This window comes from Marmota flaviventris, chromosome 9 (genome assembly GCF_047511675.1).
Source record: "Marmota flaviventris isolate mMarFla1 chromosome 9, mMarFla1.hap1, whole genome shotgun sequence".
Taxonomy (NCBI): domain Eukaryota; kingdom Metazoa; phylum Chordata; class Mammalia; order Rodentia; family Sciuridae; genus Marmota; species Marmota flaviventris.
This window is the reverse complement of record NC_092506.1, coordinates 8159130-8184218: the sequence shown is the minus strand read 5'-3', so window position 1 is coordinate 8184218 and position 25089 is coordinate 8159130. Positions and strand designations below refer to the sequence as shown.

The window sequence follows — 25089 nt, the reverse complement described above, 5'->3', positions numbered from 1 at the left end:
CCCGGTACGCAGGCGCTGCCCGCCTCACTTGTCTGATTAGCATAGGGCGCCGGGCCCCGCCCCCTGTTTTGCATGCGCACGGCCGGCCCCGCCCCCGCTGTCAGCTGGAGGAAGCCGAGTAGGAAGCGGCCGCGATGTCCTTTTGTGTCCTACAAGCAGCCAGCGGCGCCGCCGAGTGAGGGGACGCGGCGCGGCGGGGCGGCGCGGCCCGAGAAGGAGGCGGAGGAGTGGCCGCCCGCGGCCCCCGGCTCACCCCGGCGTTCCGGGCCTCTCGGCCCCCATGCCTGCCCGCCCGCCCTGCCGGAGCCCCAGGTCCGGGGGCGAAGGGGAGCGCTGTTGCGGGGGTGGGCGGGCGGGGCGCGGGGGCCATGTGCGAGCGCGGCAGGGAGGCGGGCTCCAGCGGGTGCCGGCTCCGGTGCCGGCCCTGTTCACGACCGGAACCTGGTCGAGAGCTAGACTGGGGTCACGGTCTGATGGGATCCGGCGTTCGGGTCCTGGTGGGCTCTTTTGAGTCAGGGTCTGTCTCTGATTTGGGCTGCTGGTCCTGGGCCCGGTCAGTCTTGGGCCTCAGATCCAGCCCCAGGGCAGGGTTCAGTCCGGCACTTGGAGAATGCCGAAGTCCCTGGGGCGCGCTGAGTGGAAGCTGGGGAGGGTTCTCTGTCAGAGAAGGGGCTCTGAAGACCACGTGGGGGCGCTCGAAGGGGCCTAGGGCCACCCTCTTCTCTGGGTCAAAGGTCATCGCACCGGCGGGGGAGAACTTCTTCCTCCTCGGCTCTCCTCATTTACTTCCTGATAACCTGATAGACGTTCCCCGCGGGCGGAGGGGGAGGGGAGACTAGCAACTTTAGGCAACTTCCCTTAGGTGTGCGCAGGTTTACGGGGGGCGGGGCGGCCCGAAAGGTGGTGGACTCTGCGGCAGCTGGAGTGTGAGAGTGAGTGTGCAGGCCTAGGGTGCAAGGGGGTGGAGCCGCGCCCGACTGGGCATGCTGGGGCAGGAAGGGGCGGTGTGTCAGGGGTGTTCTTTCTCACAAATCTGTACCTGCGTGTGTGATTGTGGGGACCTGGTGTGTGTATGTGTGATATCAGGCTTGAGTGTGAGTTTGTGTAGTGTGTCCTTTGGGAAGAGTGTGAGACAAGTGTGAGAATGAGTGAGGGCTGGGGTTTGGAAAGGGCCATGTGTGTGAAAGTCGCCAGCAGAGAAAGCATGTGTGGGCATGTGGTGACACCTGAGAACCCAGGTGAGAGTGTGAACATATATCCACGCCTTTGGGCTTGTGTGCCTCAGTGTACTCTCTCCAAGACAGAGCAGCCATATGAGGGGAGACCTCTAAGAATGGAGGTGTCCCTCTTCTGGCTGTGGATTCCAAGGGGGGTTGACAGTTGCCTGGGGACTGAGGTTCCTCTGCCCCCTGACTAGGGTGGGAGTAGGGCTTTCCAAGCCTCTTCCAGGTTCCCAAGAGGATACCTGCTGTCAGTTACTGGTCCTGGAGGCTCTGGAGACTCCGTTCCCATGGCAACAGCTGGGGGGGGCTTTTCATGAGTAACCCTTCCTTGGACTCTGCCCTCCTCCCTCCCCAGGATGAGCCTGGAAGTCTGGCCCAGGCCCAGGGTTAGGCAACTCATGTGGCTGGGTGCCTCTCTGTGACCTGACGGTCTCTCACTGCAGGTGACCAGCGCCATGTCCAGCCAGGTGGTGGGCATTGAGCCTCTCTACATCAAGGCAGAGCCAGCCAGTCCTGACAGTCCAAAGGGTTCTTCGGAGACTGAGACTGAACCCCCCGTGACCCTGGCTCCTGGTCCAGCTCCTGCCCGCTGCCTCCCCGGGCACAAGGAGGAGGAGGATGGGGAGGGGGCTGGGCCTGGTGAGCAGGGCAGTGGGAAGCTGGTGCTCAGCTCCCTGCCCAAACGCCTCTGTCTGGTCTGTGGGGATGTGGCCTCCGGCTACCACTACGGTGTGGCATCCTGTGAGGCCTGCAAAGCTTTCTTCAAGAGGACCATCCAGGGTGAGCCCCCACCCCACTTCTGCATGCTTTGCCCTTTGCCCTGGCTTGGCACCTCCCAATTGGTACACGGCTAGGTGCAGTAGGTCCTGAGACTGCCAGACGCTGTGAAGTTGGCATCTGGCGGGACTCCTCTTAGAAGTGAAATAAATGCAGCAGCATGTGTGGCGTACTGGAATGGGATGTTAGAGGACACGGCCTAGGTTTCTGAGTGCTGTAGGCCCAGCACCTTCAACAGTGGTTCTGAAAAATTCCAAGGCAGCCTCTGCCTGTTCTGAAACTTTGTTCTTGACTTGTTCCTGCTTCAGGTAGCTGCTACCCAGCAGAGAACATGGCCCCCTTTTCTCAGTTTTTCCGAAGCAGCACCAGTGCAAGGTAGATTTTGATAGATACCTGAGAGAGGCCACATTGTATTTTAGCTCCTGATTTAAAAGATTGTTAGGGAGTGTGGGGTGTGGCTCAGTGGTAGAACACTTGCCTAGCAAGTGAGAGGCCCTGGCTTTCATTCCCAGTACTGAGGGTTGTATGTGTGGAGAATATATATATATATATATATATATATATATATATATATATATACACACACATACATATATATATATATATATACATATATATATATATGTATATATATATATATATCACCACATAAACACGATTAGGCATTTAAAAGTCACTGGTTTTGTGGGACATGGTGGTACATGCCTGTAATCCCAGTTACTCAGGAGGCTGAGGCAGGAGGATCATAAGTTTGAGGCCAACCTCTGCAACTTAGTGAGACTCTGTCTCAAAATAAAAATTTGGAAGTACTGGGGATATAGCATACAAAAATTCAGAGGGATGGTAGTATAGCTCAGTGGTAGAATACTTGCCAAGTATGTGCAGGGACCTGGGTTCAAGCCCCAGACAGGCGGGAAATCCAGGGAGTAAGATGCTGATGTAAACATTACCTAGGATGAATGGGCTGCTAGTTAAGTTGCTATGTGATAATTGGTTACTTTGGGGCTGTACCAGGCACCCTGCCCTTTTGCTCTTTTTTCGGCTCCCAACCAACCCTATGAGGTGTCAGTGTTGTCATAGTTGAGGCCTACAGAGAATTGTTTTAAAAAATATTTGTAGTTGGACACAGACTTTCATTAATTTTTACGGGGTGCTGAGGATCGAATCCGGTGCCTCACATTGTGCTAGGCAAGCGCTCTGCCACTGAGCCCTAGTCCCAGCCCAACCCTACAGAGATTTTTGAAGCTTTGTTCAAGTCTTACAGGTAGAAAATGGCAGAACTAGGATTTGATGTGGGTCCTGAGCTGGCTCTCAAATCTCAGACTGCTGCTCTACTTATTAGTAATAACTGGACTTTGGACCACTGATTGTGATATGCCAGTGAGTCTGAACATGGCCAAAACATGTTGGCCATAAAACTCTGGGTTCCCTGCTGACTCTGAGGACCAGTGAGGCTGCAGATCTAGGTCTGGGTGTCACCTTGGAATCTTTCATCCTAACTGTGGACACATATTTATTGTTAGCTATCGATTATAGTCACTTACTGAGCACTTAAGTGCTGTGAATTATGCTAAATGTTTTACATGGATTATCTTCTTTAATTCTTACAACCTGCCTTTACAACAAGTATGATTTTTTTTTTTTTTCATTTGGTGCTGGGGATGGAACCCAGGGTCTCGTATATGCTAAGCATGTGCACTTAGTACTGAGCTACACCCCTCAACCCCAAGTATGAGGTTTTTTTCATGCCAATTTGATGGCTGGGAACTTGAACTGAGAGTTCCAGGTGTTAGATCTGGGACTTGCTCAAGGTCACACAGTTGGTAAGGGGTAGTGTTGGGCTAGACCAAGGTAGCCCCAGAACACTTTGCTCTTCACAACCAGTGTTCCGGGTCCTGGGACTGAGGCAGAAACAATGAATTGAAACAATAAATTGCCCAGAACTGCCCTGTTACACTGTGGCACGTGTTGGAAGGCCAGGAACAGGATGTGGACGGGAGGCCTGGTCTGAGTCTGGGGCTCCAGAGGGCCTCCCTGAGGACAGGTCCTGAGCCAGGTGAAGCCCTAGCAGGGCTAATGCACTAGTGGCCTGTTGGCTGGTTAGTGGTAGCCCTGCGAGACTGGGAGAGCGACAAGCTGTCAGCATCTTCTGTGTTAGTAGCACTGGGGACATTCGAGGCCCTAGTGACACTGACACTGAAGTGAGAGAGAGGTACTACACGGGATAAATAGGTTGCTCTGTAGCATCTGAGGTGGCCCCAAGAGCTGAGAGGAATCTTCATAGCAGGGCTCAGGCTGGAAGTGCCTGCAGAGGGGAGATTGGGTATTGTCACAGGTGGCCAGGGAAGGCCTTCCTGAGGTGACAGGGAGGAGGTAGGGGAGGCTGTGTGCCATTAGGACCAGAGCTTGAGGCAATCCCTGTGAAGGCCACAGGTTCACTTGGGCTTTCACTCAAGGAAGTCATTGGGTTTGAGCAGAGGAGGGACAGGAGCTGACACAGGTCTAACAGGATCCCTCAGGCATCGAGCAGGAGGCCAGTGAGATGAGGGGACAGTGACTGGTGTCAAGGGTGGAAAAACAGTAGCTGAGGGCAGGAGTTGGATTCTGGATGGGTAAGGTCAGGCCCCCTGCAGGATTTGCCAGTAGGTTGGACGTGGGTGCAAGGGAGTTGAGGGTGCTGCCCAGCCTCCTGCCTGAGCAACTGGATGAATGCAGTTGCAGGCTTGGGAGTCTGGGGGCCATTTGGGACATGTTAGGGTTGAGAAGCCTCCTAGACGTGCAGGATGTCAGGGGGCCGCTGGATATGAGTCTAGAGCTCAGGGCAGGTGTAAGCCCCAAGACTGGAGTGGGTGGTAAGTGAGGCTGAGGAAGGCCAGCCCTGGGCTGTTCAGTGGAAGGAGCTTGGGGAGATTCACAGAAACCACAAAGCGGCCAGAGAGGTGGGAGGCAGAGGAGCGGGTGGAGTCCTAGAAGCAAAAGCAGTGTTCTAGCACCGAGACCCAGTCGTGCTGTTAGATTCTCCTCTTAGGCAAGTAAGATGAGGATTGAGAACTGACCAATGAATTGAGCACCCTAAAGGTCATAGTGGCCCTTGATGGGCCCAGATGAAGGCAGTGTGGCCCAGAGGTGTGACCTGACTAGGGGCTTTGGACAGAGTGGCAGCCTGATTGCCTGTGCCCAGCCCCTCCGTTGCCCAAGCAGGGACCCCACCCAGTGGCAGTTCCCTGCCCTGCCCTGCTCATGGCCTCCTGCTCTCCCCTTTCCTCCCCGTACCCCCAGACCTGTGCTTGCCCCGGGTGAGTGAGGGCTCTCCTGGCCGCTGGGCCCACTCCTGGCCCTGGGAGGCCGCCACTGGAGCCCTGCCTCTTCCTGGCAGGAAGCATCGAGTACAGCTGTCCAGCTTCCAACGAGTGTGAGATCACCAAGCGGAGACGCAAGGCCTGCCAGGCCTGCCGCTTCACCAAGTGCCTGCGGGTGGGCATGCTCAAGGAGGGTGAGCGTTGGGCAGGGGCCTGGGCCGGGGATTGGGGCTGGGGGCAAGGCCTGGGAAGTTCGAGTGAATGGGCTGGGGAGGACAGCTCTGCAGGGCAAACCTGCCTCAGCCCCATCACCGCAAGCCTGTCCTACAATTCAAGGGGTGCGCCTGGACCGTGTCCGAGGTGGGCGACAGAAATACAAGCGACGGCCAGAGGTGGACCCGCTGCCCTTCCCAGGCTCCTTCCCTGCTGGCCCTCTGGCAGTGACTGGAGGCCCCCGGAAGACAGGTGAGGCACGGTGGAGTCCTAGGGCTCCGGGGCAAGTTGCCCCCAAGGGCCTGTTAGCATCATTACAGCACTGGACCCGGATTCCACTTTCACTCACTTATTCATTTCCCCAAGGAATATTTGTACAGTAACTTTTCATGTGTCGAGAGCCAAGTAATGTAGCTGGGTCCAGGGAGAGGTTTAATCTCAGTCTGTTCAAGACCGAGTCGCCTGGGGAGGTGGTGAGCATGCTTCCCTGGAGAGAGCTATCTCCCATCTGGCTAGTGGCTCTCAAGGAAGGCCACAGGGGGACTACCTAGGAAGATGCAATCTCAAGGGGCCTCTAAGGCCTGCTGGACGGGAGTGCTCCTGACAGCCCTCCACCTGTCACTGCAGCCCCGGTGAATGCACTGGTATCTCACCTGCTGGTGGTAGAGCCTGAGAAGCTGTATGCCATGCCTGACCCAGCGGGCCCTGACGGACACCTCCCAGCTGTGGCTACCCTCTGCGACCTCTTTGACCGAGAGATTGTGGTCACTATCAGCTGGGCCAAGAGCATCCCAGGTAAAGGGCCCAGGAGACCTGGGACTCCCCTGAGGCCAGGCCATGTTTGGCTGGGGTCACTCGCTCAGCCGGGCCTGCTCTCCACTGCCCCCCAGGCTTCTCATCACTATCGCTGTCTGACCAGATGTCAGTACTGCAGAGCGTATGGATGGAGGTGCTGGTGCTGGGTGTGGCCCAGCGCTCACTACCACTGCAGGATGAACTGGCCTTTGCTGAGGACTTGGTCCTGGATGAAGAGGGAGCCCGGGCTGCTGGCCTGGGAGAGCTGGGGGCGGCCCTGCTGCAACTGGTGCGGCGGCTACAGGCCCTGCGGCTGGAACGAGAAGAGTATGTCCTGCTGAAGGCCTTGGCCCTTGCCAATTCGGGTGAGTCCAGAGCAGGCATCCAACAGGAATCTCCACGAGGCCCTCCAACTGTTAACTCCATGATGGTGGCACAGTCCCATTTTGCAGATAAGGAAAACTGAGGCTTAGGGAAGACCAATGACTTATTCAAAGTCACAAAGCAAGCCAAGGGCAGGCCCTGAACTGCACACAGGATTTTGAGCCCTAGTGCCGTGCTAACCTGGAAAGGTAAACAGTGTAGTGGGAGGGAAGGTGGGGAGAGGTGGCCATAGTTGAGGGAGAAAGGGTGGCTATTGGGTAGGAGCAGTGAGTGGTGCCCCTTAGTCAGCCAATCAGCTAATCCATTTGGCCCCTCCTTAGGCCCATCCAGCAGTGCCCCAGCAGATGTGGGTTCCGCCTTTTCCAGAGGCAGCCCAGGCCAATAGCCCTCTCCCCCTCCTTGTAGACTCAGTGCACATCGAGGATGCTGAGGCTGTGGAACAGCTTCGAGAAGCCCTGCATGAGGCCCTGCTGGAGTATGAAGCTGGCCGGGCCGGCCCCGGAGGAGGTGCTGAGAGGCGGCGGGCAGGCAGACTGCTGCTCACCCTACCACTCCTCCGCCAGACAGCGGGCAAAGTGCTGGCCCATTTCTATGGGGTGAAGCTGGAGGGCAAGGTGCCCATGCACAAGTTGTTCTTGGAGATGCTCGAGGCCATGATGGACTGAGGCATGGGGTGGGAAGGGTGGGGGTGCTGGCAGGAACTGCCCAGTATGGGGTCACCCCCAAGGGGGCAGAGCTGGGGTCTGGGCAGTGCCACAGCCTGCTGGCAGGGCCAGGGCAATGCTATCAGTCCCTGGGAGCAGGCCCCATGCCCTCCTCTCCCCCTCTTAAGGGGGTGTCAAGCTGGGAATGTGAATGCCCAGAGTCTGGGCACAGCGCTGTCCCTTGCAAGCCATAATGTGCCCCCAAGAGTGTAGGGGGCCTTGCGGAAGCCATAGGGGGCTGCAGGGGATGTGGGAGGCAGAAGCCTGATCTCAGGGAGGGAAGGGGATGGAGGCCACAGTCTCCCAATGGGTGATGCTTTTGCTGCTGCTTAATCCGATCCCCTCTCCAGACTAGAGGGGTATTTGGAGAGCAAAGGCCCCTGCCCCCTTCGCTCCTCCTCATTTGCATTGGGCATTAATGCCCCCCCTTGAAGCAATAACTCCAAGCAGGCTCCAGCCCCTGGACCCTGGGGTGGCCAGGGCCCCCCATCAGCTCCCACCCAGCCTCCTCAGGGGGTGGGGAGAGCACTGCCTCTATGCCCTGCAGAGCAATAACACTATATTTATTTTTGGGTTTGGCCAGGGAGGCGCAGGGACATGGGGCAAGCCAGGGCCCAGAGCCTTTGGCTGTACAGAGACTCTATTTTAATGTATATTTGCTGCAAAGAGAAACCGCTTTTGGTTTTGAACCTTTAATGAGAAAAAAAAAAAAAAAAAGAGATATACTATGGAGCTCAAAACCACTGTGGTCAGTGTGTCATTGGGTCAAGGGCTGGGACTACACACTGTAGAACTAGCAAACAGAATATATGTTAACAAAAATACACACGGTCACAAAACGTAAAACTGGTGCTGGACATGGTTAAGTCTCGGTTTCCTCATCATTCAGCAGCATGTTGGGGATCCCGCGGCTGATGGGGAACACACGTCCTGACTCGGGGCATTGCAGGGTGCCCTCCAGCACGTCCACCTGTGGAAGGGTGGGGCAGGGCTCAGCACTGGCAGCCTCAAGGGCGGGGCGGGAACAGAAGGCGAGGGTCGCTTCTCACCTCCAGCAACACGTGATGCATCTTTCTCAGAAATGTCTCGTCGTTCATGTAGCCCTCAGTAGGCTCTTTTGGAACCTCCACCAGGTGCAACTGCGGACAAGAAGCCTTAATCATCCCTGGGCATGAAACCCTCCCCACGCCCGGCCAGACGCAGGGCTGCGGGCGGGTACCGGGGGCCGCGGTAAGCCGCCCCCCTTCCGAGGCAGGGACCACGGGGACAGGTGCTCACGGTGTCAGCCGCCTCCAGAAGCGCCGCCCACTCCACCTTGGGTATCATCCGCGCCACGAAGTCTGGGTTGAACTCCACGGGATTGATTCGGACTTCGGTGGCCTGCGGGGCGGGGAGGTCTAATGAGGCCGGGGCCGAACCCGAGTTTCTCTATCCCGCCGGAAGAGGGCCGAGGCCCGGGGCTCGTACCTGGAGGCGCAGGGGGAAGCCACGAGGCCCCACCCCCCGCACATGTGAGCTCAGTAGATTGTGGGTGAGCAGCTTCATGTTTCCACAAGGGATCCTCCGCTCCGGAACCGGAAAGAGGCCACTCGGAGCTCACGTAACTTCCGGGGTCGCCGGGTCTTTGGTACTATTGGATGGCCCGAGGAGCGGAAGTGGCGAACTTGCTGAAACTTGCAGGAGCAGAAGTACTTGAAAAATCTGGTCCGGTCACGCGCTGCTACCGGAAGCGTCTCGGCGGGAAGTTGCTGCGACGCACAGCAAACTCCACTAGCCACAAATCATATGTAACATGCAAATCATATGGAAAGCAGCTGCAGCGCAGAGGCTCTCGTTGAATGTAACATAAACATGTTTTAGGCCTCCACAGGCCCCTGATACTATCATTTCCCGCACCTTGCTTTCGGGTAAGGAACGGACACACTGCAACAGTAAATCAGGTCCATTAAAACAGCAGTAGCTCTTCCTTGCATGCAAATTAGCTGCGCGAACGATGAGTGCTCCGCCCCACTTACACTGCGTCATGGCTCAGCCCCTGACGCACGCGAGCCCAGAGTCCCGGAGCTCCTTTCCTCGCGCCGGCGCCCTTGCCTGCGCAGCAGGGGAGGCCGCCGGGGCGGGGCGCCTGAGGCACCGCCCCCAGGAGGGTCCCGGGGTGGAGCAGGCTCCAGGCCCCGCCTCGTGTGATGTCTGGGGCAGGTGGGCGGGGCGGCTGCAGGTCTTAGGGCGGGCATGGGGCTGGCGAACCTGGGCGTGCTGCGACGCCGAGCCTGCTTGGTAGTCACCAGCGCGGCTGCTGCAGAGTCCGCGGCAGCTACAGCAGGACGGCGGCTGGAAGGAGGAGGGTGGGCGCGTGGAGGGGTCCGCAGTTTCAGCAGCACCGCCGCAGCCATGGCCCCGATCAAGGTGACCGTTGGCCCTTTTCCCCGTCCCTAAGCCCGATCCCAGTCCCTCTTGTCTGGGGTGACCCTGTCTCTTGCCCTTCGTACCCCCCTCCTCCGCCGTCCTCGGGGACTCTCCTGCGATCTATTCCTTTCGTCCCCCCAGCAAGACCCCTCGGCTCCCCCTCAGTTAGGGGCCTCGACCCTAAGCCCCTGAGACATTCCCCAAGGCCCTCGAGCCCTCCCCTTGTAATCCTCCACAGCCACCGTGCGACACCCAGTGACAGGTCCCGATCGTTTTCAGGGGATTGAATACCATGGCATCTCTCACATTCTTCCATCTTCGCGGCTGGGCCCCTTTTCAGCTTCAAAGTGTCCTTCACTTCCCCTGCCCCACACTTTTGTGAGAGTGCTGGGCACCCCTTCACCCCATCGTCTGAAATAACTGGTCCCTCGGAGCCCAGCCATGTCTCCTCGATTCCCCCTCCCCCTCTCCATGGCTGATTCCTACCCTTCACTGTTCTTTCACTCATCTTCTGGAACCAACCCAGCTCCTCTGACCTATCCCCTCTGTCTGACCTCTGCTGAGACCCTCTCCATCTTCTACTTCATCCTACTCCAACCTCTGGGGTCCTCAGACTCCCCAACTTCTGAATCTCGCCTTTGCCTCCTCTGGCTCCAGGAATCCCTCACCCACCCCACGTGGAAAACCCCACCCTTCCCCTTCTCTATCCCCATGGGTGTGTGTGTGCGGGGGACCTGGATATCTTCCCTAACTCTTCCACCCCTCTTTGTCTGAGTGACCAGGCCTTCTCCCTCCCGGTTATCAGGACTTCCTCCTCATCCTCAAATGCACCTCTCTGCCCCCTCCCCCACTTTATTCCAGCTGCTCATTTTCACAATATTGCAACATTTGGAAAGAACTTTCTTTCCTTTGTTGTCACCAAAGGCCAATAAGCAGAGCAGGGCCACCTGGAAAGCAGGAGGATGTTGGGTAACTAGGTGGTATGGGGGAGGAGATAGGGAGTGACTCCTGGTTTTCTGAACTAGCTGATTGCCAGCAGCAATCTCACTCTGCATTCCCTTTGGTTCTGGTTTGCTGCACCCCCCCCCAACCTCCCCTTTGACCTCAAAGTCCTTTTATCCAGGTGGGAGATGCTCTCCCCTCTGTGGAGGTGTTTGAAGGGGAGCCTGGGAACAAGGTGAACCTGGCCGAGCTGTTCAAGGGCAAGAAGGGTGTACTTTTCGGAGTCCCTGGGGCGTTTACCCCTGGCTGTTCTAAGGTGAGACCCTCCCCTTCCTGGGGTCTGGGAGTGGGATCTTTTGAATTGTTCCGAAGTTTTGTGTGTTGCCCCAGGGCATTTTGCTACAAGAGTCTGTAAATGATGCCACAACTAAAAGGGCTTTTCAGTGCCTCCAGAGGTAGGAGGAAGGGGCTGCACTTAATCCAACACCTCTTACCGCGCCTGCTGCGTGACAGGCACTGCACAAGATATTTGGGACTCAGGCAAATAATCCTGCCCATGGGAAGTTCAAGGTCTTGACCACAGAACATTTAAGTCTGAGCTTCCTAGTGGTGAAGTCAAAAAGAGAGTTGTTCACACGGCTGTCTGTCCTTTCCTGATTCAAGACACTGGGTCAGGGAGGGGCAGAGCCTGGAGGTGAGGGTGGGCTGAGGCCCCACACTGTGATCCCTTAGTTGACCCTTTGTTTCCCCTCCTAGACCCACCTGCCCGGGTTTGTGGAGCAGACTGGGGCTCTAAAGGCCAAGGGGGTGCAGGTGGTGGCATGTCTAACTGTGAACGATGTGTTTGTGACGGGAGAGTGGGGACGAGCCCACAATGCAGAAGGCAAGGTAAGATGTGGAGCTGGCAGGGGTATGGGCCAGGCCCTAGGAGGTTTTTCTTGTGACCTTTACTTTCCTGTCCCTTCAGGTTCGGCTCCTGGCTGACCCGACTGGGGCCTTTGGGAAGGTGAGTCTGCCCCCCTGCTCCGGGAAGTTCCTGTGCAGAGCCTAGAAGGCAGAACCTGAGGTGTGGGGAGCAGCCCTTGGCCTGTTCTGGGGGATCCTGAGGCATTTCTCTGTCTTTCCTCTTAGGAGACAGATTTATTACTAGATGATTCATTGGTGCGCCTTTTTGGGAATCGCCGGCTCAAGAGGTAAAAGGGGGAGAGTTCTGCAGGGGCCTTCCCTGGAGCCCTGGCTCCTTGCTCCCTCCGGTCTCCAGGCCTGGGCTGATGCAGCTGGTTGGCCCCTCTTTCGCGCAGGTTCTCCATGGTGGTAGAGGATGGCAGAGTGAAGGCCCTTAATGTGGAACCCGATGGCACAGGCCTGACCTGCAGCTTGGCCCCCAACATCCTCTCGCAGCTTTGAGGCCCTAGCCTGGACACACTCCCTCTGCCCTCTCCTGGCTCACCTGCCCAGCTCTACCCCAGTTGGGGCCACCCTGCTGGAACCTTGGCCAGCTTTCCGCCATTAAACTCTCCTGGCTCAAGTGTGTCTCCTTGGTTTGCAAACACTGGTTTGCTGAGGGTGGGGCTCATTCCTTAGTCATAGTTGAGCTGAGGCTGTGAGGACAGGGCTGAAGGCCTCTTTATTTGCTTGTTTTCTAATTTTATTTGCTGAGTTCTGGGGTGGAATCCAGGGCCTTCCACATGCTTGGCAAATGCCATACCTCTGAGCTCCATGCCAGCCCCTGGGAATGCCCCCTGAACCTTCCTCCTGGAAGCTGAGAAAGAGCCAGTGTCTAGGGCGGAAGAGGCACCGAGGGAAAGTCCCCAGCAGATGCGAGCTTGGCGCATACCCTGACCAACGTGTGTGTGTGTGTGTGTGTGTGTGTGTGTGTGCGCGCGCGCGCGCGCGTGCATGTGCGCACGCTTGCGCTGGGGTGTTGGTCAATTTAATTTATTCCAGAAACCCCAGTGTTGGAACCTTGGCCCTAGGCTTCTACATCAGGGTGACTTCAGCCCCTTCTCAAGCACCAGGACCAGGAAGGGCCCCTTCAGTGCAGACCGCTGTCAGCCAGGAGGGCTCCCTGGAGGCTGTAGGTGGAGCCTGACCAGGGGTCGGTGGGCAAGAGCCAGGGGCCCTAGCAGCGTTTGGGGCTGGGGCCACTGTGGGCCCTGCCTTTGGGTCTGAACATTGCCCTGAGCCTCTTGGGGGAGTCTGGATTTGAGCAGGCTGGCCATGTGCTCTTGTCGCCTGCAGTGAGCTCTGCCTAGTCCATGGCTCTAGAGCAGGCCATAATCGGGGAGGCCAGGGAGAGGGTCAGGGAAGGACCTCTTAGAGGAAATGACCCTTGTGGTGGCAGAAATGGCAGAGAAGAGCCTGGGATAGAGTGGAGGGTGGGACAGCTCTAGGCTGTGTAGTACCCAGCAGCAAAGTGGGTGGGGTTGCTGGGAGAGGCTGCCAGGGCTGGCCTTGGGATCTAGGAAGCTGGTAGCAGCCTGTCCCCTGCCCTGTGGGCACCTCGGGCCATTGGAAGTTTGTGAATAACCCTGGGGGTGGGGGTGGCACCAGCAGGGCGTTGAGGGGAAGGCTCCACAGTCGTCGTGACATGGCTCAGTCGTCGTGACATGGCTCGGGGAGGACGACTCCTGTGTGTTGGGGCCATGGCAGCAGTAGGAAGGGCTGGTGGTAGTGGTGGGGTCTGTGGGTGGGGTTCTCAGTCAGACGACACCAGCCACCTTGCGTGGGCCCCAGTGCTCAGCCTCCTGAGCGCCCAGCACTCCTTGGTCCCTGTGGTTCTTGCCCCAAACTCTCCACCCCTGGCCTTCCTCTTGTCAAATTCTGGGCCCCAGTGAAGCCAGATTTAAAGTTAGGTAGTCAGTGTAGTTAGATAAATCGGGTCTAATATCCAGTGAAATCTAAAATGGAGACCATGCGGAGAATGACTCAGGGAAAACACAGGACAACTCATGGAATGTTAATGAAGTCCCGAAAAGGCCCTAGGCCAAAGTCCACCTCAAAGAAATGTTAATGAACAGCCCCCAGCAAAAAGGTGCTGACTCAGAAGTCCTTCCTGACCAGATTACTTCTTTGGCCCACCTGTGTCCCACCCCTCGGGCCTTCCCACCTACATTCCATCACTGAAAGAACTATAAAAAGGGGAGACAACATCCCTTCCACGGATTCCACCTCTTGGGTCCCCTTCTTCCTCCGGGAGAAGTCTTTTCTGCTGTCCTTTAATAAACTTCTAATTTCTACTCTGACCTTGCGTGCTTCTTTGGTGTTATTCTTCAACATTGGGGAAGCAAGGACTCGTCACCGGTCAACAGCGGTAACACCAGTACCTGGGGGATTCAGGGACACCTGAAGTCACTTAGCCAGGGCAGTGTCCTCCGTGGGTGAGACTCCGAAGTCAGTCCCAGTGGGCTTCCTTAAACACAGGTTGGGACAAAGCTGGCTCCCTTCTAACAACCTGCATGACCTAGGGACCCCTCTCGGACTTCACCCCCCACCCCAAGACTGGCCAGATGCCTGAAGGGAGGGAGTGACAGCCCCAGATAGTGAATGGCTGAGCTCCCTGAGTGAGCCAAACCAGGAGAAGGCATTACCAAGGACGCGCGAAGGTCAAGGCAGGCACAGGGAGGAGCTTCAACATTTTCCTTGGCCCTTAGGTGCTGGGGACTGAGCCCAGAGTCACTTTGCCAGCAAGCCGTATCCCCAAACCTTTTTATTTTTTATTTTGAGACAGAATCTTGCTGAGGTGCCACAGCCAGCCTTAAACTTGAGTTCTTCCTGCCTCGTGCGCCACCAGGGTCTCTGACGCCATGTCCCTTAATCTTTTTGGTGCAAAAGAGGGAACTGAGGCTTAGGGCCTCCTGCCAGCCTGGGTGTCTGCAGCAGCAGTAGGTGGGGTGGTGAGAGAGAGCCCACCCTCAGCCGGGCGCCCTTTTCCTCTTCTGAGGCTTCATGGCATCTGGCAGCTCCTGCCACCAGGGGAAGCCCGATCTCCATTTCTGTCATTCTAGCCACCTGTTTCCTCCACTCTTGGGCTTTTTATCTGAGCTGGTTGGGGCCCAGCAAGGCCTCAGGGGAAGGTTCTCTCTAGAGTCTTGCCACTGGGTGGCCCCTAGAGACAATGTGGTGGGGACTGGGTAGCATTGGCTGCTAAATGTTGTTATTTAGCTTCCTGGGATTCGGGGTGACTGGTGGGGACGTCTTCAGTTCTGGAGATTGGGCCCTTGAGGGCCTGAGATTAAACAGCACCTGGCAAGAGGATCCTGCAGTGGGCTGGGGATGTGGCTCAAGCGGTAGTGCGCTCGCCTGGCGTGTGGCCCAGGTTCGATCCTCAGCACCACATACAAACAAAGATGTTGTGTCTGCCAAAAACTAAAAAATAAATATTAAAAAATTCTCTCTCTCTCTTTAAAAAAAAAAAAAAAAGAGAGGATCCTGCAGAGTTCTATCTGCAGGACAGACAGGCCTGGAGCAGGGAGGAGGGGTGGGTGTGGCCTTCCCCAACTTTTGATGGCCAAAGGGCCAACATTAAAACAACAAAAAGAAAAAACCAGCCAGGCAAGGTGCCACGTGCCTGAAATTCCAGTGACTGGGGAGGCTGAGGCAGGAGGATCACAAGTCTGAGGCCAGTCTCAGCAATTTAGCAAGGCCCTAAGCAACTCAGTGAGACTCTGTCTCAAAATTTAAAAAAAGGACTGGGGTATAGCTCAATGGTAGAGTGCCCTGGGTTGGATCCCTAGTACCAAAAATAAGAAAGTAAACAAGTGAACAAAATAACCTGAAACCTCCATCAGTATGTGCCGTCAGCTCAGCTGCTGCTGCTGCAACAGGATGGCTGAGGCTGGGTGATTTATAAGAAACGGAAGTTTTTACAGTTCTGGAATTTGGGGAATCCAGGGTCAAGGGGCTATATCCGGGGAGGGCCTTTAGCTGAAAATTGGAATATTCAATCAGTACAGTTGAGATTTCTCTCATGACCTTTGTTTTTTGATTATCAACTCATTAGCCTTAAAACCAAACTTTTTAGTTACCATTATCCCATCACTTTAAGCTGACTTAGGTATAATATTCCTGCTTACATGTATCAAAGCTCCTCTGAACAGTGATTTGCAGGTTGCAAAAGAGGATTTTTAGCCGGGCACTGTGGCTTACTCCCGTAATCCCAGTGGCTCAGGAGGCTGAGGCGGGAGGATCGCAAGTTCAAAGCCAGCCTCAGCAATGGCAAGGCACTAAGCAACTCAGTAAGAACCTGTCTCTAAATAAAATACAAAATAGGGCTGGGGATGTGACTCAGTGGTCAAGTGTCCCCCGCTCCCCAGTTCAATCTCCAGTACCAAAAAAAAAAAAAAGAGGATCTCTTTTTTTTTTGCACCTGTCTATAAATCTTTGTCCACAAGTTAAACAAAAACACAAACAAGTGCTACATATTTTGTTTTTTGATCCTAGTTCCTGGCTTCTCCCTCCCCACCCAAGGCAGCCACAGAAGGAATTTGTCTTCCCTGCAGTAGGTCATAGAAATTCTGATCTTCCCGCCTTAAAGAAATTCTCTGGAGCTGGGTTGTGGCTCAGTGGCAGAGCACTCGCCTCACACGTGTGAGGCGCTGAGTTTGATCCTGGGCACCACATAAAAATAAATAAAATAAAGGTATTGTGTCCAACTACAACTAAAAAAAAAAAAAATAAACAAAATTTAAAAAGTGTGAAAAAGAAATTCTCTGATTTACCCTTGTCCCATAGTAGGTCATAAGACCCTCCTCATCCCAGAGGGGTCTGGCCCATATCCTGGAGAGAGGCGCAGCACACAGATGCTAAGAATCTGGACAGACAGACCTTGCTGGGCTCCTGGCCCAGGCTACTAGCATTAGACCTTTCCCTTTCTGTTCAGTCACACCCTCCCGCTGCTGTGCTGCTTCAGCCGTGCCTGTGCAGTGGGGTCTCCGTGAAGCCCTGTTCCCATGGGCTTCGGAAGAGCATGAGCAGGGTTTCCGAGCTTCCAAGAATGTGGAGGTTCCTGTAGGTTGAGGCGCCCAGAGGCCGGGGAGGCTCCAGGCCCCTCTTCTCATGCCTTGCGCCCTGCATGTCTTCATCTTCTCCTTTAGAATATTCTTGTTTCTTCTTCTTTTTTTCTTGTAGTGCTGGGCCCTGTGCATACTAGGTAAGTGCTCCACCACTGAGCTACATCTCCAGCCCAGTAATATTCTTTATTAAACCAGTAAGCAGGGGCTGGGGCTCAGTGGTAAATAGCGCTTGCCTGCATTTGTGAGGCACTGGGTTCCATCCTTAGTACCGCATAAAAAAATAAACTAAATAAAGACATGCTGTCCATCCACAATTACAAAAAAAAAGGAAAAAGAAAAGAAACCAGTAACCTTAAGTGTTACCTGAGTTCTGTGAGCCACCTGAGCAAACTAATTGAACCCCGGCGGGCAGAAACAGGTAAAAGGGGCTGGGCTTGCAGCTGGCCTCTGAATTGGGCAGCCCAGGGACGCGGCCCAGCCTGTGGGATCTCTCAGGTGGAGAGTCAAAGCCGAATTGGATTAGAGGACCCCCAGCTGATGTCCGCTGCTGAAGCATGGGTCACTTGCCAGTGGGGTAACCCCCTCCCCCAGATCTGGTGTCAAACATCTGTGTTGACTTTAGTGGTCTGACAGCAGAGGAGAACAGGACACTTGGGTTTTTTCCCCAACACACAAGGAGAGAGAAACAACAGTAGCTCATAATGAAACAGGAGGATTACAACAATGTACCCTACAGTAACAAAGTGGCCAGCCTCACTGCTCTTGCACTTTATGAAGTAAACTCAGGAAGGACTATTGGAACGCAAGCCCCGTGACACTATGATAGTTCCTCTGAGAACCAAGACAGCAACTTAGTTACCAACAGAAGGGCAGCTGGTACAATGTGGACATGCTAGACGGGTGGAGCAGGACCCGATTCATCATGCTCCTCAGAATGGCACCCAGCTTAAAACCTGAATGGTTAATTTCTGGAATTTTCCATTTACTATTTTCGGACCATGGTTAACCGCTCACAGCTGAAGCTGTAGAAAGGGAAACCTTGGGTACGGGGCCTACAGGGTGTCTCTTCCACTTACATCTCACTGGACGTGACTTAGTCACATGGTAGCCGCCCGGTGACACCAGCTTTATTCCAGGGAGACTTGTGTTTAACTGGAAGGCGGGGGGCTCCGGGGGGCTCGGTTACTAGGCAGAGAGGGAGGAAAGACATTGGGTAAACAATGAGCAGTGTGGGCACTGGGGTCACCTCTGAGAAGAGGGACCTTTGGGGACTCCTTGGCTCCCATGAGTCACTTCCCTGCTTTCCCATGGGCTTTGCAAAGGCGTGTCCTGAGCTGTTCCCACTTCTCTATGGCCTCCTTCTCTCCCCAGGATGCTGCTTCTGCAGGTCTCTGTCTCCACCCCCTTCAACTTTGGCCTCCACAGTCACCCTGACTCCCCAGGTGGGTCCTCGCATCTCCTAGACAGTAGTCACCTCCTACATGGGACCCCCCCCAGCCTCCTCTGTCCAAACCCTGCTAATCTTCAAGCCCCTGAGTCGCCCTGTTTGGTAAGGACAGCAGCCCTCATTTCTGGTTCCTGCTCTCCATTAGTCCACGTGGGGACTGGGCCACACAGCTCAACTTTATCAAAGACGGAGTTTTCAAATTAACATATAATTCATGTTTCGTAAAATTCACCCTTTAAGGGTATGTACAGTTCAAGCTGGTGCCGTGGCCCACACCTGTAATCCCAGCGGCTCGGGAGGCTGAGGCAGGAGGATGGCGGGTTCAAAGCCAGCCTCAGCAACTTAGCAAGGCGCTGAGCAACTGAGCAAGACCTGTCTCAGAATAAAAATAGAAAGAGCTGGGGATGTGGCTCAGTGGTTAAGCACTCCTGGTAACAACAACAAAAAAAAGTACGGTTCAGTGGTTTGTATTTTTTATTTATTTTTGGTATCTAGGATCAAACCAGCTGGGGATGTGGCTCAAGCGGTAGCGCACTCGCCTGGCATGCGTGCGGCCCGGGTTCGATCCTCAACACTACATACAAACAAAGATGTTGTGTCCACCAAAAACTAAAAAATAAACACTAAAATTCTCTCTCTCTCTCTTTAAAAAAATAAATAAATAAATAGGATCAAACCAGGGGTGCTTAACCACTGAGCCACATCCCCAGCCCTATTTTGTATTTTAGAGACAGGGTCTCACTGAGTTGCTTAGCGCTTCACTTTTGCTAAGGCTGGCTTTGAACTCACAATCCTCCCCTCTGGGCCTCCTCAGCTGTTGGGATTACAGTCTTGTGCCATGCACCTGGCTTTTCTTATTCTTTTTGTACTGGGAATTGATTCAAAGGGTACATCCCGAGCCCTTTTTTTTACTTTGAGACAGGATCTCACTAAGTTACTTAGGGCCTTACTAAGTTGCTGAGGGTGGCTTTGAACTTGGGATCCTCCTGCCTCAGCCTCCAACTGCTGGGATTACAGGTGTGTACTGCTGGTTTTCAGTGTATTCGCCAAGCTGTGCAACCATCAGCATACAAATCCATATAAAGATGGATTTTTAGTCTCAGTGACTTCTCCCAAGATGAAGCTGCCTTTTTTTCTGAGTATTGCAATCCTTACATGGTTATGAGAGGCCTGATCAGATGTTTGGGGGTTCTACTTTCTCACCACCACCGCGGTCACTCACAGTCACACTGCTGAGCACTCTGCTGGGCTCTAGGGTCATACAGTGTGTCCTCCAGGCCTGAAATCTGCAGTGCCATATGGGAAGGGTGTTCTAGGTGGTGGGAACAGCCTAGGCCAAGGCCTAAAGGGGAGGAGGGTGAGGGACGTCTGGACTGAGCCTCAGTGAGAACAGAAATGGGATCTTGCCCACGAGCCCTGGTTCAGCTAGATCCTCTTGGTGACACGGGTGTCTCCAGTATTTAGCGGGAGGCAACTTCAGACACATTATTTGTTTCCTTTTGGGCTCCTTCCTCAGGGCGTGTTCCCAAATGCCAGTGTTGGGTCCAAGGGGTTGGGCCATTTTATTGGTTTCTGGAAACTCTGAGGCCACCTTAAGGTCCGCTGTGATGTGTGCTCGGTTCTCTCCCCACAGAATGCCAACGCCTTTGACCATCTGGATTTATTTTTCCTAGCTTCATGGACACTTAATGGTAACTTGGAGCAGAATTTAATGCACATATCTTTAATTAGGAGGGTGGCTGACAGCCTCAGGGCTTGACCCTGGGTTTTGCCTGGATGGCCCGAGGGGCTGGGCCCTAGGCTTGGCCTCTCACGCTCAGCGCAGGCAGTGGAGCTGGCTTGGGGAGCTGGCTTGGGGACCTGGGGAGCCCTCTGAGCCCCCAGAGGCGAGGACTGGGCTTTACCCGCTGCTGCCCTACTTACCCCTCCCCCTCTGAACTTCACTTTCTTGTTTGTTTTGTTTTGCGCACAGGGTGTCACTGTGTGGCGCAGGCTGGTCTTGAATTCCTGGGCTCAGCTCTCGCCAGCTCAGCCTCTCAACTAGCTCCGTACAGGCCTGAGCCCTTGTCCTGAGCCTTGCTGTGTGTGTGTGTGTGTGTGTGTGTGTGTGTGTCCTGGGAGCTGAACCCAGGGGAGTTTTGCCAGCTCCAGCCCCACCCACTTTTTTTTTTTTTTTTTTAAGACAGGGTCTTGGGGCTGGGGTTGTGGCTCAGCGTTGGAGTGCTCACCTAGCGTGTTCGAGGTCCTGGGTTCGATCCTCAGTACCACATAAAAATGACTAAATGTATTTGTGTACAAATAAAAAATAAATATTAAAAAAAAAAAGACGGGGGTCTTGCCAAGTTGCCCCCGTTGGCCTTGAACTTGCCATCCTCCTGTCCCCGACTCAAGTCACTGGGATTACAGGCGTGCACCACTGACCCAGCTGAGCCTCACTGTTTTTTTTTTTAAGTGTCTGCAATAGGAATTCACTTGTTCAGAATTATTAATTTGGCCGCCTTCTGTCTTTTGGCTTCGTACTTTCTGGCTCTGCAGCCTTAAGCAAGTGGTTCAGCCTCTCTGTGCATTATTTTCTTCATAAGTTGAGTGGGGGGAATGGAGGTACCAATACAGGTGCGTGCTTGGAGTGGTCAGCAAATGTCCGCACATTCTTGGTGACCATGCCATGCAGGCACTGGGGCATGAGGGACCCCAGGTCAGCTTCCCCCCCAGTGGGGAGTAGGTGAAGCAAACATGGAAGCTGAGGGCCATGACCCAGGGAGCCTGCTGTGTGGGGGTCTTTGGTGAGAAAGGGCCTTGAGCAAGACCAGCAGGTGGGATGGTGGCCTGGAGGGTGGGGGAGACCAGGAACCAGCAGGGAGTGGGAGAGGAGGGAGGAGGTGAGCTGGGCCCCTCTCTCTAGGGCGTCCCAGGAGCGTGGGGGCCGGGGAGAGCAGGAAGGCAGACACTTGCCTGCCAGGCGGAGCTAGCTGTGGCCAGGGGGCAGGGCCGGGCTGCACCTTGTGCTCTTCAGCTGCTGGGGTCCCGGCCCTCCTGGCCGCACCCTGGGCACTGGGCACCTGGGAGGAACTGGGCAGAAGGCCCAGGCTCACCCTTCCTGCCTCTGGCTTCCTATGGCCTCCCACTGGGCAGCCTGTCTGCACCCTTTGCCATGCCACACAGGGGTGGGGAAGTGACCTCTCTCTAAGACCTGTGAAAGGAGGGAGTCCCCACCCCAGGGGACCAGGTGCCCAGCGGGCCCTGGAGGTGATTTTGCTTTAGTTTTTGAACCTGGGCCCTGAACCATCTGGTTAGAGAGCTGGGGTGCCAGGCTGGGCCCTGGAGCCGCGCGAGAGAGCCCTGGTCAGCCCTGGCCTCTGGCTAGACCTGCCCCCACCTACCCAGAAGCCAGAGCCCTCCTGCTTCTGGTCTTTGGGGTTGGACCAGGCTATCTAGACAACTGGAAGAGACCTGGGAGACAGACTGCCCTGAGGGGAAGAAGCTGAGCCCTGAGAGGGGAGGCCACAGTGCTGACTCTTGTCTGTCTGTCTGTCTGTCGTCCTCTGCTTCTTGCCCTCCTCCTGGTTCCATGTGGCACAGCTGTGCGCACGGAGCCCTCTTAAAAACTGCCAGAAAGACACCATATATCCACGTACTGGAACATCGCATGGCGCCTCATTTTTGCATGCTTCTTTCTGGTAGTGAGTTTGAACCCAGAGGCTCTTTACCACTGAGACTTGCCCAGACTTTTTACATTTTTGAGACAGGGTCTTGCTAAGTTGCCCAGCCTGGCCTTGAACTTGTGATCCTCATGCTTTATCCTGCCAAGTCTCTGGGACTACAGGCGTGTGCCACAGCGCCAGCTAATTTGTATACTTTTAATGGTCAATTAAAAAATAAATTTAATGGGGCTTGGGGTGTAGTTCAGTGGCAGAGTGTGAGGCCCTGGGTTCCAACCCCAGCACCACAAGAAAAGAAAAAAGGAGAGAGAGATTGCAAAACTCATTACGAAGAGAGGAAGGCGTGCACCACGTATGTGGTCACAACCACTTCTTGCCAGCTCACTGTGTCCACAGGAAGGACATAGAAAATGCTACCAGCGGTGGCCTCTGGCTGGGGATGGGTTTTGAGTTTTTCTTTATACTTTTTTTTTTTTTTTTTTTGGTGTACTAGAAATGGAACCCTGGGGCACTCAACCACTGAGCCACATCTCAGCCTTTTTTTTTTGTATTTTATTTAGGTTCAGGGTCTCACTGTTGCTTAGGGCCTTGATAAATTGCTGAGGCTGGCTTTGAACTCACAATCCTCCTGTCTCAGCCTCCTGACTGCACCCAGCTCTGTATCTTTTTTTTTTTTTTTTTGCAGTGCAGGGTCTCCTGTGCATGAGGCAAGTGCTCTACCACTGAGCCACACCCCCAGCTCCTTCAGGCACTCCTGACAGTTTTATTTAATAATTTTTTTAAATCTGGGGTCTCACTATGTTGCCCAGGCTGGCCTTGAACTCATGAACTCAAGCGATTCTCCTCCTGCTGCCTCTTGAGAAGCTGGGACTACAGGTGCACACTGTCACTCTGGGCTTCTTTATATGTATACACACACACACACATATATATGGTACTGGGGATGGATCCCGGGGTGCTTAATCACTGAGCCACATTCCCAGCCCCTTTCTTTCTTTCTTTCTTTTTTTTCTTTTGAGATAGGATCTCACTAAGTTGCTGAGGCTGGTCTCAAACTTGCAATCCTCCTGCCTCAGCCTTCTGAGTCACTGGGATTACAGGTGTGCACCACCTTGTCTGGTCAGCTTAACATGTTTTGATCAAGTGCACTTATCTGAAAATGTTTGAAGGAAAAATCTGGCCTAAGTCGGGAACCTCTGAGCGGCCAACAGGTAACTGAAGCTCAGAGAATCCCAGGATCCCAGTAGGAGCTGACCAGGGCACCCCCAGCCTCCCCCTCTCCCCTCAGCCGCCCGCTGCCTGAGTCAGCCAAGTCAGAGATGCAGCCAGGCTGGTCTGGAGGGGCGGAGGGGCGGATGTGAGAGCCATCTGCCACACGGCCCTGCCTCTGAGGCTCCAGGAAGCACATGACTCAGAGATACTGAGCAAGACAGGGAACCTCCCTCTGCCCAGGAGGTAAGCCCCAGTCGTCTCACCTGGTGGCCCTGGAGACCTGCTGGGCTGACACAGCAAGGGAGCTCCTAAGGAATTCCTGGGGGGAGCCCTTGGGGGATGCAAATTGGAATAAGATTCACAGAGGGTCAAATCTGGCTGGACGCCTGTAATCCCAGGGGCTGGCGAGGCTGAGGCAGGAGGATGTCAACTTGGGGGCCAGCCTCAACAACTTAGCGAGGCCCTAAGTAACTCAGCGAGACGTTGTCTCAAAATAAAAAAAAATTGAAAGCACTGGAAATGTGGCTCAATGGTAAAGCACCTCAGATTTCAATTCCCAGTACCAATCAAACCAAACCAAACTCCCTGGGCTGGGGCTGTGGCTCAGTGGTACAGCACTTGCCTAGCAGGTGTGAGGCCCTGGGTTTGGTCCCCAGCACCACATAAAAATAAATAAAATAAAGGTATTGTGGTATTGTATCCATCAACAACTTAAAAGAAATTTTAAAAACTCCCCAAATCTAATGGTAATGACCAATCAGGGACCATTTAATGGATAGTTGTCCTGGGTACCAGCTCCTAGAGTCCTTGAAACTTCCTGAGAAGTTTATCCCCATTTCCAGGTTCATATAGAAGGTTCACCAGAGGTGCTTCTCTCCTAATGGGTGAATTCCAGCTCACCTTGGCCACTGTGCCCCTTACTCTTTGCACCCTGGCCCCACAATCTCCTCTCAGCTGGTTCTGCCACTTAATAGCAGTGTGTCCTTAGGCAAGTTTCTTAACCTCCCTGTGCCTTGGTGTCTTCCTCTGTAAAGTGGAAATAACCTGTACTCCAGAGCAGATAAATTAATAAGTGTAAATAATTATAATCATGTCTGGCTTGTGGTAAGCCTGTGCTTGATATAGTCCCTACTATAATCACCCCATATTTTACCAACTCTAAGGTGTCATCAATTGTAAAATATGTCACTGATGAAAAAAAGGATGCTGCCAGTTAACCGCGTCACCTGTCTCTTTCATCACTTGAATTTTTATTTTACATTTCCCGTAAGATCTCTGTTTGACTTCGATGTACATTCTCGTCATATATAATAATGATGCACACATAAAAAGGATAACAGAATTAAAATAAATTGGTTACTACTGTGTTCCGTGTGGCTTCGCATTTAGAGTGCAGCTCTGCAAATCACTTCTGGCGTGAGAGTCATTGTGCTGGTGCCTTTCCAGGCCACCTCCTCCTCTGAGCCATCGAGGAGGCTGGAGGGAACAGCCCTCCTTCAGACAACCCAGCAAACACCGGCAGGTGGCCAGGGACCCGCAGCCAGCTTTACAGTCCTACACACTTTTGCCTGGGCTGCCCGGAGCCGGCCCTTCCCCTGCCTGCTTCCCCCATTTGGATGCCAGAATAAGGCAGCACAGAGCCTCTGGGGGTCTCTTCAAGCTGCTGACACCCCCTCTCCAGCATTTCATGTGGGGTTTTGGAAGTGTGGGCATGTGCCATTAATGATAGCAGCATCAGGACATCGGCCAGTCAGCCAGCAACGGTTCCAGACTTCAGAGCCATCACCTGGGAAGAGCAGAATGTCTTGGAGTCCACAGGACGCAGTGATTTTGATCCTCACAGTGGCCCCGCCTCCCGGCTGCCTCACAGTCCTGGTCCACTGTGTTCCAGCTGCTGGAATCCCCTTCCTCCCCACCACTTTGCCCACTTCACTCAATTATGCCAATCTCAAGCCTCTCCTGGGATGCCTTCCCCGACCACACCACCAGGGTCATGTCCACTCTGCTTCAAAGC

At 54.4% G+C, this 25089-nt stretch overlaps 3 protein-coding genes and 1 pseudogene across 3 annotated transcripts; 2 read left to right on the top strand and 2 right to left on the bottom strand.

The window, feature by feature from the left end:
- Positions 1-88: 88 nt before the first annotated feature.
- Positions 89-8135, top strand: Esrra (estrogen related receptor alpha). The gene is made up of 7 exons (XM_027944134.2): positions 89-312; positions 1667-2003; positions 5377-5493; positions 5636-5764; positions 6140-6307; positions 6403-6672; positions 7097-8135. Exons 2-7 carry the CDS (start codon positions 1679-1681, stop codon positions 7354-7356), a joined length of 1269 nt encoding a protein of 422 aa, XP_027799935.1. The 5' UTR covers positions 89-312; positions 1667-1678; the 3' UTR covers positions 7357-8135.
- Trmt112 (tRNA methyltransferase activator subunit 11-2) lies at positions 8018-9163 on the bottom strand. Its single transcript, XM_034636877.2, has 4 exons — positions 8863-9163; positions 8674-8775; positions 8445-8534; positions 8018-8365 (listed from the first exon to the last, which is right to left on the bottom strand). Exons 1-4 carry the CDS (start codon positions 8938-8940, stop codon positions 8258-8260), a joined length of 378 nt encoding a protein of 125 aa, XP_034492768.1. The 5' UTR covers positions 8941-9163; the 3' UTR covers positions 8018-8257.
- A 372-nt stretch (positions 9164-9535) lies between these two features.
- Prdx5 (peroxiredoxin 5) lies at positions 9536-12271 on the top strand. The gene is made up of 6 exons (XM_027944137.3): positions 9536-9801; positions 10925-11059; positions 11500-11631; positions 11711-11749; positions 11875-11936; positions 12045-12271. Exons 1-6 carry the CDS (start codon positions 9628-9630, stop codon positions 12148-12150), a joined length of 648 nt encoding a protein of 215 aa, XP_027799938.1. The 5' UTR covers positions 9536-9627; the 3' UTR covers positions 12151-12271.
- Positions 12272-16084: 3813 nt separating this feature from the next.
- Positions 16085-16161, bottom strand: LOC139707159 (small nucleolar RNA SNORA40; annotated as a pseudogene).
- Between the last annotated feature and the right edge of the window lie 8928 nt (positions 16162-25089).

Excerpts from the sequence above, each read along its gene's own strand:
- Prdx5 (XM_027944137.3), top strand. The coding sequence starts at position 9,628 with ATGGGGCTGGCGAACCTGGGCGTGCTGCGACGCCGAGCCTGCTTGGTA. Across the intron at positions 9,802-10,924 it reads CAGCCATGGCCCCGATCAAG|GTGGGAGATGCTCTCCCCTC; the intron begins GTGACCGTTGGC and ends CCTTTTATCCAG. Across the intron at positions 11,937-12,044 it reads GGGAATCGCCGGCTCAAGAG|GTTCTCCATGGTGGTAGAGG; the intron begins GTAAAAGGGGGA and ends TCTTTCGCGCAG.
- Esrra (XM_027944134.2), top strand. The coding sequence starts at position 1,679 with ATGTCCAGCCAGGTGGTGGGCATTGAGCCTCTCTACATCAAGGCAGAG. Across the intron at positions 5,765-6,139 it reads TGGAGGCCCCCGGAAGACAG|CCCCGGTGAATGCACTGGTA; the intron begins GTGAGGCACGGT and ends CTGTCACTGCAG. Across the intron at positions 6,308-6,402 it reads CTGGGCCAAGAGCATCCCAG|GCTTCTCATCACTATCGCTG; the intron begins GTAAAGGGCCCA and ends ACTGCCCCCCAG.
- Trmt112 (XM_034636877.2), bottom strand. The coding sequence starts at position 8,940 with ATGAAGCTGCTCACCCACAATCTACTGAGCTCACATGTGCGGGGGGTG. Across the intron at positions 8,535-8,673 it reads TTCTGGAGGCGGCTGACACC|TTGCACCTGGTGGAGGTTCC; the intron begins GTGAGCACCTGT and ends TCTTGTCCGCAG. Across the intron at positions 8,366-8,444 it reads TGCATCACGTGTTGCTGGAG|GTGGACGTGCTGGAGGGCAC; the intron begins GTGAGAAGCGAC and ends ACCCTTCCACAG.